The 14,223-nt window shown below is 28.1% G+C and overlaps 1 protein-coding gene across 2 annotated transcripts in view; it reads right to left on the bottom strand.

The window, feature by feature from the left end:
- Nucleotides 1-429: 429 nt before the first annotated feature.
- The window catches only part of LOC142322245 (methionine aminopeptidase 1), a 46,362-nt gene continuing 32,568 nt past the window's right edge, over nucleotides 430-14,223 (bottom strand). For both annotated transcript variants that reach the window (XM_075361105.1, XM_075361104.1), the window contains exons 7-9: nucleotides 10,346-10,489; nucleotides 5,550-5,615; nucleotides 430-1,041 (exon numbers count right to left, since the gene is read on the bottom strand). In XM_075361105.1, the coding sequence (XP_075217220.1) occupies nucleotides 878-1,041; nucleotides 5,550-5,615; nucleotides 10,346-10,489 (374 nt within the window). In that variant the 3' untranslated portion in view covers nucleotides 430-877. The remainder of the gene's footprint in view (nucleotides 1,042-5,549; nucleotides 5,616-10,345; nucleotides 10,490-14,223) is intronic.

Below are 14,223 nucleotides of genomic sequence, written 5' to 3'. Positions count from 1 at the left end.
GGGTCCCTAGGTCATGAAATGTTGAGAATGCATGAAAAATCCAATTTCCTTCTCGCAGCAAAGCTCTAGAGCTATCATGCCAGGAAAGTAAAACAAGAAAAACATGGTGATCTGCTCAAGTGTAAACATAGCCTATTTACATTTAGATGTGCTAATGAAGTCCATAAAGAAGATAAAAAAAAACCAGAGATTTTACTGAAGTAAATTTTTTTAAAGAAAGTTTGAAGAAGTTAGTAATTATAATATTGTTTCAAACATTTTCAAAATGCAGCCACTGGACCTTTCAAAAAACACTGGTTGGTGTACAGATGTATAAATTTTCATGAAACAGCTCTATAATAACAGGCAATTAAACCTCATTACTTCATTAATAATCTTTATTATTGTTTGTCGGGTAACTTTATAATAAAATATGTGTAAAACAAAATGTAAAACAAAACCAAATCATAAATATTTCATTTGATGCATTTAAATTTATATATAAAGTACAAAACAAAAAAAATTATTTGGCATCATCACTTTATGCTATCTGTTGACATTATTTATTAACGATCACAAAAAATACTTTTCCATTCATAAAACACATTTTAATAATAATAATAATTATAATAATAACATAATAACAACAGCTATTTATGCATTTATGTATGTTATATAATGTAACAGAAAAATTTATTGCATTAATAACTTTTTAAACTTGTTGAGAGGATCACTGTTCTATAAAGTAAAATAATAACAATATAACAGGATAGTTCGAATATGATCAAACGTATAAACATACATATGTTCTCACTGCATATTATAATGAACAGTCAATAATTTAAAAGAATGTTTTTGTTTTCAGTTTTAAAAATTTAATTTATTTTAAATGAAGGCACTAGTTATCCATAAAATAAGGTCTTCCGCCATCAGCAGAGCGTGCTGTTAATACTTCCACACCAGTATCTGTCACCAGTAGAGTGTGTTCAAATTGTGCAGAGAGCAGACCATCAATTGTAACAGCAGTCCATTTATCAGGCCACATTTCATCACGCCAACTACCTAATAAATAACAAACAGATATAAGAACTAAAATCATACAAAACATTTATTTTAGTTTATAGCAACTAATAACATCTTAAAGTTAACACTGAATGGCTTTCTGTACTAGTGGTAGATCTTTTCTGTCCATCTACATGTTCAGTTTTATGGGTAGAATGGTACATTCACTGTAAAATAATACTTTACTAGTAATAAAAAAGTTTACAAATTTATAATTTTTTTATTTCTAACATGGTGGAAAGGTTAGACCGATCTGGGTTGTTTTAAGTAAAATTATATAAAAAATAGTAATATAATATTGTACAGTTTGGTACATGAATTAAAACAACAATTGCTGAAATGAAATTAAACTCCTTTTTTTTCAAAAATATCCTCTAAAATTAATATAATCTTACAATTTTTAAAGTATTAAAATCACAAAATGCAACTTATAAACATCCTGTTTTTGTATAAATGGTTAATGATTGAAAGAGATTTCATCACCATATCATCATGATATTGTTAGCTTTCATATATTTTGATATTTTAATCTTTTTTAAAGGTCTTATCCAAATTAATGCTGATCATATCCATCCTAACTCTCTTCACTGGACCTGGAAATTATGTGAATATTTTAACTAAAAAACCAGCCAAACTTAAATATAATTATGCCATTATAACCTTGAAAAAACAATAAAATAAATCCTCTCTTTAGTTGTAAAAACAGAAAAATTTTAATAGCAAACGTTAATTAAAATGTAAAAAAAAAAAAAAAATGTTAAATGCATAAAATTGTGTGCACCAACTAGACAATCATGAAAAACTGATATTTGGTCTAAATCACACAAGGTATTTATAATATACATGAGGGTTTTTTAGTCATCAGACATTTTCACCCTTTATACTTTGTGACCATGAATTATTGTTTTAACCTCAACAGATTAGTGAAACCCTGTTAATATTTAAATTAACGACTTAAATAATTCTGATGTCTGCTATCCTTTAAGGTTTTTTTACACTTTTTACTTCTGATAAGTAATAAATTAAGGCATCTTGAATGCTTTAATGTGGCCCACCAACACTGTTCTCACATTAAAAGATTACAAACTTCTCTCTCATCCACTTTGCCTAAAACTTCATTTTAAACTTGAAATTTGAGATTACAATTTTCAACTACACAGGGATAGGTTTTGACAGTATTGCTTTTAAACTTTTAACCATTATCCTATAACATCAATTACAGTTTTTGTTATACTCCTGGTTAGTGAATTCAATAGAATTACTTTTAAATAGCTTTTATTTTTTATAACCTTTCTAAAAATGAAACTTATAATTTTTACTGTTACATGATATTTTCTACAATGTCAAAGAATGGCGCACATTACTTTTGATTTAATTCTGGAGAACATGGCAAAGTCAAGGGGACACATGATGCGAGATGATTACCATACCATTTTCTGTGTAGTGTAAAAACTACACTATAAGGGTGAGCTAAGTAGACAGATTAATGTGGTGTGACAGAAATTTTGATTCTTCCACACTTATGGTCTTCTTTGTTGCACATCTTCTTTCAAGCGCTTTAATATGTAAGCAGTAATTCAGAATTAACTTTAATATCAAGAGAAACAAATTCTCAGTGAAAAATGCCCTTGATGTCAAAAAACAGAAAGTATGGGCTCTGGACCTTCTCTGGTATTGACGACATGGGTGCTTCTACTGTGATGAGTCATCTCACCATCTTCAGATCACAGAAAAAACTTAACTTTCAACATCCATGATCATCTTAAAAATTAAGTTTTAATTATTGCTTGCAATATTTTAAAGCTCATGGGACACTAACACATCACCTGTTTTTGACTGAGCTAAGGGTGAATTTTGCTGATGTGATGTTTGTTCTAACCTGTTGGTTAGTAACAGGCTCATAACTTATTCAACCATGTTACATAAATTAATGGATTATTTGGCAACGATATTCATGGATCAGTTCCAGGTATTTTCTACCAGAGTTTTTGAATGTAAAATTGTCTTTCAAATGTCTCTCTACTGACCTTGAAACATGCATAACTATTAAACAACCATTATTCAACCTAAAGAAAGTTTCTTAAAGTGAGATGAAGCATTCTGAAAATCTTGCTAACTGATTTGCCAAATTTCATTAAATATTTTATGCAAACACATTCAAATATTTCAGCCATTACAGGCTGGCAGTACTAAATCTAAGTTATTTTTTAAAAAAATCGTAATAAAATTTACACAATAATTGAAAGTGGGCACAAGATATGAGCTGCTTGGGAGACTGAATAAATCAACTTGGAAATGATAACCTTCAATGTCATTTAACCATAGAGGCTGAAAGTGTAGTCGAGAGATTTATGACGCCATCTATCATCTTAGAGATTTATCCATTTACAAAGATATGGCAAATTTAACTATTACTCAATTACATTTGTTTTCATTGTTTTGTCAGTAAATACCCATGAACAATCCAAAAGATTGATAGAGGTCTGGAAATGTAAGATCAGGACTACAGAAGGAATGATCACAGTTTTTTCCTCTACAATTTGTGTTCATGAGTTGATACACTCATGAGGTATGTTGGTCCTTACTGATTTTTACTATCCCATCTGTATAGCAGCTATAGCTATAGAAGGGAAAGTATGGTGATTAGTCAACATTGGGCATATCAGGTTTTCTCCAAATCTTGCCAAATTGACCACTAAGAAATTCAGAAAATTGAAAAATGGCATCGGTCAGAATTGGGCATATCTGGTCTTCACTGAATCTTGACAAATTGAACCCTAAAGACCCCAGAAAACCAAAAAACTGCATCAAAATTTATGCGACAAAATGTACATATGTATGTACGTTGGCATCTAAATTGCCTTATATTTCCAGAACTACTTGATGGATTTTCACCAAACTTGCGTATAATATTTCTATAGCAGGAGAATTGATGTTATTAAATTTTCAATTCAAAAGGTCAGGGGGTGGGGATACAGAGGGGAAAATGAAATTGATAAATAATAAAGTAAAAAACCTTTGTAAAAAAAACGTTTTTTGCTAAATTTCACTCCCATCCCTAAAAATGGTTTTAATTTTGAAGAGTTATAAAAGGCAGTACAAAGGAGTGATTTCCATTGCATTTTTAAAAAATATTTTTGTGAATTATTAAAAAACATTTTTTGTGTAAAATTGTTTTGCTAAATTGCACCCCAACACCAAAAAATTGTAACAATTTTGAAACGTAGAAGGCAGTACAGTGGAGTGGGTCTTTTTCATTGTAGTTTTTTTATTAGCATCTCATTGGATCCACAAATTTGTCTCCCAGCAAAGTGGGGTCTTAACCCGGCCAACCCCCCTTACACACCCCACTTAGCGGCCGGACTGCTGCTGTAGTCATCTGCTATGTTATGATGTCATAGGTGAGCGGTAGAATTAAATAAATTAATTACTTAAAGTGTAAAAATTTATTTAAAATGGTTGCTAGTACCACCGCACCCGTGTGAATGAAATATGGTATGTGCACGCGCTTTAGTTAGAATCATTGTATAAACAAAAAATATTGTATTTAAATAAAATTATAAATATTTCTATAAATTAAGTTGTGTATGTAAACCGTATATCAGAAAAAAGCCATGTGACGTGAAAGTCCTACTTTTGTTAGCTTTTTTTTTTCAGATAGTACATATTTGCAATTTAAGCCATTTTCTTCAAACTTTCAGTTCAGAAATTTAAAAAATAAAACATTAAATCTATCTTGTAACTGGTGATTACTGAATTGACATGGTTCTTTAAAAACTACTATAATCTATTAATGGCTTGACAAGTCCAGAGATATGTAAATGGCCATATGTCAAGAGCTTTTGCTCTTGAATTTGAGGGAGCTTTGGTCATCCAACTGTGTGGCTAGATATGCTAACATTTCTTGCTTCTCCTATGTAGTAGAATAATGAATGTTTTTCTACTTGTATTTAAATTATTTTTTAAATTTATGTTACAGTTATTTTATTTATTTATTTGACGTTATTTATGTTACACTCTTACAGTTTTAAATTAATGATAGAATGATGAATAATTTCTCTCTCTAATTAGATATGTGATAACAACCTCACAAAGTGTTATGTGTTATGCTGATTGAAAGTATTGAGCTTATTTATCACCTATTAACTGTTTATTATAACACTTTTAGAAATGAGATTAAACTGAAATTTTTTCATTGAAAAACAAAAAAATACATTCAAAATGATTTTTTAATCAAGATATTCCTTGCCAATTATTTTAAACTGTGGCAATAGTTAGAGATGTACAACATGGGATATAGGGATGGATGATCTTGAAACATTCATTGCCAAGAGTATGAGTAGAGAGGACAGTTGTGACGTCTTTTGTTTTCTAGTTGGTGACATTCAATCAAAATGGAGCAATGTTTAGGTATGCATCATGTTTTTTTATAAAAGACTACCATTTGCTCTGGTACAGACTAGGATGATAATTCTACAGTGTTAAATATTGTAGTTAAATAGTAGTACCTTGAGATATCATAGGTTCAATAGTAAAACAATGGCCTGGCTTCATAACTCCAACAACTTTATTTTCTGAAATCATAAATAATATAAATAAATACAATGATTTTGTATGTACACATACCTTTTATTAAGACAATAATATTACATATGAAAGAAAAAAATATACTCCAAAGATAATATGAATAAAAAAAGTACAAGAAACATTTATATAATCATATTTATGCACACTATTAATTTACAAGATAAAATATATTTATAATAAAATTCATAACTAACTTTCTTTTTGTAACTATATTCTTCTTAAAATTAAAATGAAATCAAAAATTTTTCAAACAAAAACAAAAAAATATATCCCAATACTCTTACGCGTATACAGTCTTCCAGTTGAAATGAGAAAATGATGACATTTCTACTTTTTTTGTCTTCAGTCATTTGACTGGTTTGATGCAGTTCTCCAAGATTCATTATCTAGTACTAGTCGTTTCATTTCACTTAATTAGCTACAGAACAACTTTCTTAGAGGGGTGAGTATGTTCTAACAGTAGGTTTTTTTATTATAGATTATCAGTTTATTAAGAAGCATATATACTTCATTAGAACATTTAAGAAAGTAGTGGTTGTATGAAAGTTTGCTTTAGAACCAAGTAATAAAGTAGTTTAGACATTTTGAAAAGGCTGAAATAGTAATATGTATTGAAAATACTAATCATATTCTGTTGCTTTTAAATTAATTTTAGGAAGTACAACGAATGTGTATTTTAGATTTAAGAAAATATTGTAATGAAAATGTACTTCCAAATTTTAATTGATTAGGATATGAGAACTTGTTAATGTCTTTAAAGAAAGGTTCAGGATAAAGCAGTTAGAAAAAATCAAAAATTTGTTGACCAGTAAAGTGTAACCAAGATAGAACAAAATATTAGAAATATTCTAATATAATATTTGCAGTTAAAGCCTATAAAGAAAATCTTACTGAAATAAGACAAACAGAAAGATTTATCAAATATAAAAGGGGAAGGTAATTTATACATGCAACTTTATTAAAATAAAATGGAGTCTTGTCTTAATATAAGTACAACAAGAACAAGAATTTCAGATAATTTTTCTACAAAATTTTTCTCAGAGCCAGAATCCAAATTCTGAGCTAGGCATATAATACATGTAAAATAAGGCAGAACGGATGGATTCCTCTGATCATCTGCTAGATGCCAAAATCATAATGATTACAAAAGACCTAAATAAGTCATTGATGAAAATGACTTAGCTATTCTCAAGAACAAGAACTCTATGGAAACATCACAGGAAAAATGAAGATGAAATGTTATACAGTTTCCTGTTGCTTTCTTCATTGAACTTTACATGCATTCAGGGTACTACACATTCATGGGTTTGTCACGCCAATGGAAATGCAATTCATTTACAAATAAATATATTAAACTATATGATATTTTAAATATGATGAAAATTTGTAAATAAATGCTTTGTATATGAGAAAGTTAAAGAAATGTCACTATAATAAATAAAAAGTAGGCAATGCACTGTAGATTAAAAATTACCTAGTATCTAAAAATATTCAAATTTAGTTTATTAATGTAATGCAAAGATTTTACAAGTATATTTCTTTGATAAAATAATGAAAGCATTTCATATAAACATGGGTCCAAGCAAGTGATGAACATTTATTAAATTATTTTTTAATTCACATTCAGATTAACATGTAAAATTATGAATATAAACCACCCAACAGAGAATAAAACTACATTCTTATTAATCACAACCTCAAGAATCAATAAAAATAGTATTTTTATAAAAAATATACATTAATACAATGCAGCATTATAGTGTCCTCAGTGGCAAAAGAACACATTACTAAATCTATAAAAAAAAAATAAATTGTGGCAGAAAGACAAATACAGTATCTCACATAATTTTTCTTTATTATTGTTTTACTCTAAATACAATTTATTCATTCTTGAAGCAGTTAATTTTATTACACCAATTTGTAGAGAACTAAATACTTACATAGATTCGAAGCAAATATTTTTTTTATGTAAAATTACACCTAAAACATAAATTTAGCCTAATAAATTATTTTCAAAGGTCCAGTACAGCATTGGCTTATAATTGAAGCAAAAATTTTAAACCAGGTACTTTAATTCACAAAAAACAATGAAAACGATGAGGAATTTGCTGATGAGATTATGGTCCTCCGTTAAAGCCACTACTGGCAAGGAACGGAGGGGTGGTGTAGTGACCAGACACGCTATGTAGCAGGATCTTCTCCCCTGGGGGGGTGGGGGTTTGGTAATCGAGATGAGATTATGGTAATGATTAACCACCAAAGATTACATGCAATCTGAGTGATCAAATATGTACAAGTACTATAACTGAAAAGAATGATAATCTGGTTTCAAGATTGCACAATATCTAATTTTACGATTAAAAACATATTTTGTAGTGAAAACATTTAGAAATCATTAACAAATCTCTTAATAATAACAAATAATAATATTATTTGTTATAATAATAACAAATCTCATAATAATTGAAGAACATAAGAAAGAAGCCGTAATAAGAAAGGGAGTCCGACAAGGATGTTCCCTATCTCCATTACTTTTTAATCTTTACATGGATCTAGCAGTTAATGATGTTAAAGAACAATTTAGATTCGGAGTAACAGTACAAGGTGAAAAGATAAAGATGCTATGATTTTCTGATAATATAGTAATTCTAGCCGAGAATAAAAAGGATTTAGAAGAAACAATGAACGGCATAGATGAAGTCCTACGCAAGAACTATCGCATGAAAATAAACAAGAACAAAACAAAAGTAATGAAATGTAGTAGAAATAACAAAGATGGACCACTAAATGTGAAAATAGGAGGAGAAAAGATTATGGAGGTAGAAGAATTTTGTTATTTGGGAAGTAGAATTACTAAAGATGGACGAAGCAGGAGCGATATAAAATGCTGAATAGCACAAGCAAAACGAGCCTTCAGTAAGAAATATAAATTGTTTACATCAAATATTAATTTAAATGTCAGGAAAAGATTTTTGAAAGTATATGTTTGGAGTGTTGCTTTAGATGGAAGTGAAACTTGGACAATCAGAGTATCTGAGAAGAAAAGATTAGAAGTTTTTGAAATGTGGTGCTATAGGAGAATGTTAAAAATCAGATGGGATAAAGTGACAAATGAAGAGGTATTGCGACAAATAGATGAAGAAAGAAGCATTTGGAAAAATATAGTTAAAAGAAGAGACAGACTTATAGGCCACATCATACTAAGGCATCCTGCAATAGTCGCTTTAATATTGGAAGAACAGGTAGAAGGAAAAAATTGTGTAGGCTGGCCACGTTTGGAATATGTAAAACAAATTGTTAGGGATGTAGGATGTAGAGGGTATACTGAAATGAAACGACTAGCACTAGATAGGGAATCTTGGAGAGCTGCATCAAACCAGTCAAATGACTGAAGACAAAAAAAAAAAAACAAATCTCTTTTAATGAAATGATGGTTGCATAAAAACAAATTCATATTTTTAAATTTATTTTTGTCATTTTAATGGCAAATTAAATATTTATTACCTTTTTTGTGCTAAGTTAAACACAGTTTCGCAATAATAAATAAGGTATATAATGTATTCATACATTTTTATAAAGTATTCTGTTATTCGAACAAAACTGGAGTTGATATTTGTAAAAAATAGTAACAAATTAACAGTTTAAATGTGTTTTACTTAATTCATATCTATTATTGTAATAAATTTAATTTTCTGTATAATAAATAAAAATTAGGCAATGCATTGTAGATTAAAAATTACTTAGTATCTAAAAAAATCCAAAGAAAAAATTTAATATAAACATGGGTAAATATATTTTACTTAATAATTCACATCTATTATGTGTAAGTTGTAAGCCTAATGTTTAGCTTGCTAATTCATCATGTTTAAACTTATTTGTTGAATGTAATTAATGGTAAAGGCTACATAAATTTTATTATAAACTAAATTCAAAGATAAACTAGATGATCTACAAATCAATTAGATTGGTAGATATGTTTTACTCAAACTCCCTTTTTAAACCTGGACACCTCTAAACACAAACATATTTTCTTACTCCCCTGTAGAACATACATTCAGAGGTTTCACTATGTGTGAGTGGTATACTTAATATTTTAAGCATAGTGGTATGCTTAATATTTTATGAAACAAACCACCAAAATACAGTAATTATAAGTTAAACTTATCATACTAATTTCCAATAACCAGTTTTCACAGTATCCCTTATCTTCAGTTGGTATTAGATTCTATATCTATTACGACGTTAAAACATGTTCTTTAATTGTTTATAATTTTATTTGAAATTTCTGTTTTATGTTTTGAAATTTTAAATAATATGATGAGCGTACATGTAAATTTTGCTGTCCACTTCTGTAATGATGTATATATAAAACAGTCACAATTTTAAATTTTGGAAAAAAGAGTTTAGAATTTTTTGATCAAGGAGCCTTCAAAGACTAAATAAAAATGTGGGGGGGGGACTTTTTTGAATTGTGTTAAAATTTTTTAAAATATTTTAAACGAAGAAACTAAACATTCCAGGCCCAAACAAGGAATTAAACCCGACATTTTCAGTATATCAGACCATCCCAATAAACTTAAATCAACAGAATTTACTTTCTGCAATAAAACAAAAAACATGCAAATTTCTTGTTGCATGATAATTAAAAAAAGTACAGAAATATATAAACAAGTGAATATGTTAAATGTACTAATGAAATGTTTAAAGAAAAACTTACTTGCATAATGTGGTATGCTGGGTGCTGTATGAAATAACTGATGTATACCATGACCACAATAACTTCTTACTACTGAGAAACCATTAGCTTGAGCATGCTTTTGTATTACATGTCCTATTTCTCTATATTTTTCACCAGGTTTAACTGTGCAACATAAATAAAATAGTTTTAATTCTAGTATAATAAGTCAGAAATTATTTTCTGGAAAAATGCTTAGAAAGAGAGGCTGACATCTTAAAAAAGGTATTGGAAAAATTGTTGATAGTAAAAAAAATATGTACATTTCAATAACATAATCAAATTTTACATTCAAGCCTGAGAACAAAATAGTTGCAAAAAACTCTTAGCATATGAATAGCCAGATTAATTTTTCACATTCTTGCACGTTAAGTTTATTTACATCTTTATAAGAAAACAACCAGAGAGATATTAAAAAAAAAAAGATATAATAGATTAAAGTAAAAAAAAAACTAACACAAGAAAATAAATGAACATTTTGTTGTGAGCAAAAAATACAAATATTAATAACAGTTAAATTTAAACTCTAAAGTATCAGAGATTAAATTTTCTAATTCACAATTCATATTAAAATAAATAATTTATTGTAAATAAATAACAATGATGATATAAAATATATTACAAAGCAAACTGTACTATATTCCTAAACAATTAACAATGGGTCAATGCATTTGAAGTGACCCAAGGATTATTTACCTATCTCTCTTCTTTCTATGAGAAAATTACCAATAAAGTTGAATATGAAAAACGGTAAAATTTCACTTTTAGTAATTTTTTTCAAGAGGCAGGGATGGCATACAGTTGAATTATTCTTTTATATGTAGGTATATATTAGTATTTTTAACGTGAATAAAATTAGTAGTGACATACATACTTACCCCTAAATATTAATGAATTTTTGAAAACTAATTTTAAAAAAAATTCAAATTTTGGCTTCAAATAATCTGGGGCTGGTGATAAAAATCTCAAATTTGCACAATTTAGAGTTTCTGTAGATGTTTATGGTAAATAAATCTTCTTGTGTATTGTACTAATAGAAAAGTTATAACTTCACAAAAATCAAGAAAAACCTGTTAAAAGCAATACCACTTTGACTCACTAAATAAGTGCTGCAAGGGAGTTTCTTGTCTTCTTAGCACTTTAATATTTTTATACTTATTACTATAATTGAAATAGACTTATTTGAACCACTCAACTGCAGTGTTCATGTTATAACTGGTTCTTGAAGTCATATCCAGTCATCAGGAAAATTCATGTTGCAACATGCTCATTTATGCTTGTTGCATCAATTAGCTTTGCAGTTACAGACTGGTCAGTCTGACATTAGTCAGTGATCTGAATATATCTTTACAGAGTGTCTCAAATATCATCCTGTGTTTAGAAGTGTTTATTAAATAAATAAGTTTTAATTAATATTATACTTTCAAATTTTAAAATCTGCTAAATTTTTACATAATTTTCAAGTAATTTCACATAAAACAATGGAAGAACAATGTTCCATAGGAATTTATGTGAATGAAGAGTGTCATAAAACAGTGCCAAAAGAACTCATTAAAATTTGTGAATTTAGTGATGAAAACCAACAACTTATTTTTTTTATGTGTTAATTCAAATGTCACTAGTGTTTGCAAATAACACAAAAAAAGTTTTTGTCAAAATTCAGTCACCTGTACAGACAGCTCTGTTGTCATCTTTTGAGAACTCATTAAAAAAAAACAGTTAAGAAAAACTTAGAGCAAGCTCTTACAGAACACATTTTTCCAAATTTAAATTTAGTTCCTAGAAAGTCTCCTAGTGTTACCTGTTTCAAAAGTATTTTTTCTCAGCAGAACAAAGAACTATATGAATGCGAAGACCAAGAAAAAGACATTGCCCCACATCACAATATTGAACAATTGGATGCTGCTTGTAGCATATTGGGTGTATCACCACCATCAACTAAGTAACTACAGTGATGGGTCGTTCTCACACGATTCCAAGAGAATTACAAGAATAGATATCACAGCTGTTGATTAACCACACTAAATAAAAACATTTTCATTACTACAAAAACAGGCTATTTCATTGAAGAATAATTAAAATTGTGCTACAATTTATTTTTTATTCGATAGTATTCACAAACATAAACCAATATAAAAACAGAAATGACTTCTTGAAAGAAGATATAGACTACTCATTGAAATCTCAATTTGGGTAAGTTTCATAAGCATTTTTGAATCAAAATTGCATTAGGTTACTGATATTATTTAAGTTATCATTAAATTACGATCTATCATTAATAATTAAAAAAAAAAAAAAAACTATTTTAAAAATATTGAAAACATCAACTTCAACAACAAAGGGGCAAATATAAAAAATGTAAAGTGCAAAGAAGACAAGAAACCCCTTGGAGCACTTATTTATTGAGTCAAAATGGTATCGCTTTTAAAAGGTTTTTCATTATTTTTGAGAGGTTATAATTTTTTTATTAATAGAATACACAAGAAATGTTTTTATTTGCTATAAACATCTACAAAAACATTGTAAGTTGTGAAAATTTGAGATTTTTATCACCAGCCCCATCAGAGTTATTTGGAGCCAAAATTTGAATTTTATTTTAATTTTCAAAAATCATAAAAACTTAGGGATAAGTAAATCACCAATAATATTGTTTATGGTGAAACTAATAACATATACCTACATATAAAAAAATAATTCAAACTGTTTATGCCATCCCTGCCTCTTGAAAAAAATTACCAAAAGTGAAATTTCAATTTCACAGTTTTTCATTTTCAACTTTATTGGTAATTTTCTCATAGAAAGAAGATGTAAACTTTCTCATAGAAGAAGTAAATAAACCACTGGACCAATCTCTTACCTTGACAAAATATGTATAAGTTGCTTATTGTTTTATCCTTCCAGTTTTTTAGTTGTGATTTTTTCTGTAACCCTTACAATCACAAAAATAGGTGTATGCACCGTAACAAAAATGGCTGCAACAGGTAAACTGCTTAATTAAAAAACTAAAAAAAAAAAATATCTTTAAGGTCCTGAAACATATAGGAAACCAGTGGGTAAGTTTCAATTTTTTCTGAATTGGTCAAGCAACCAGCTTATGTTTTTTTTGGGACACTTTGAATGGGTTGACCTCAATATAAACATTTACTGCAAAACTTTTCATGTGAATTATAATTAGAAAAAATAAAAGACCTGATTACACACTTAAATAAATAAAATAAATGCACAGCCATATTAGGTCAATACATTTATCAAAAGTATGAATTATTTTTATTATAGAAAAAGAGAAAAATCCAAAAATTTATTTTGGAGGTTTCTCTTGCCTGAAAATAAATAAAGGTATCAATAATAATAAACAGCTTTAATTTTTTTTTGAGCCGATTCTGTGGTCCAGCACATTCATGATAATTCCAACTTTTACATGATAAATCAATATTTAAATCATATTTAAGAATGCCTTTAATTAATAAAATTACAAAAGCTTCTACTTTCAAGACTAAAATTTCATTACTGATTTGATTACTGTAATATTTGCAAAGCTAAATTAAACAGTATGATATCATTATATGACTTACATAGGGACTAACTTAGCAGAAAAGTAGATGAAGTTAACAAACAGCATTAAAATGGCTAATTAAAAAAAAAATTCAAAGAAAAATATTTTTAATGCAAATTAAAAAAAAAAAATTGATCTTAAATATTAAAATATCTTTACTACTTATAAAACCTTAAGTTTCCTTTCAGTTTGGAAAATTAATTACTGTTCGTAACACAGCAGAATGACTAGCATGCAATATTAAATGTTTTTTAGGTTTTACAGTAACAGTACAGGCAACAAAGAAACTTTTTTTTGAAATTCAGAG

The sequence above is a fragment of the Lycorma delicatula genome, chromosome 3 (assembly GCF_047948215.1).
Source record: "Lycorma delicatula isolate Av1 chromosome 3, ASM4794821v1, whole genome shotgun sequence".
In the NCBI taxonomy this organism is placed as follows: Eukaryota; Metazoa; Arthropoda; class Insecta; order Hemiptera; family Fulgoridae; genus Lycorma; species Lycorma delicatula.
This window is presented reverse-complemented; position numbering and strand designations above follow the sequence as displayed.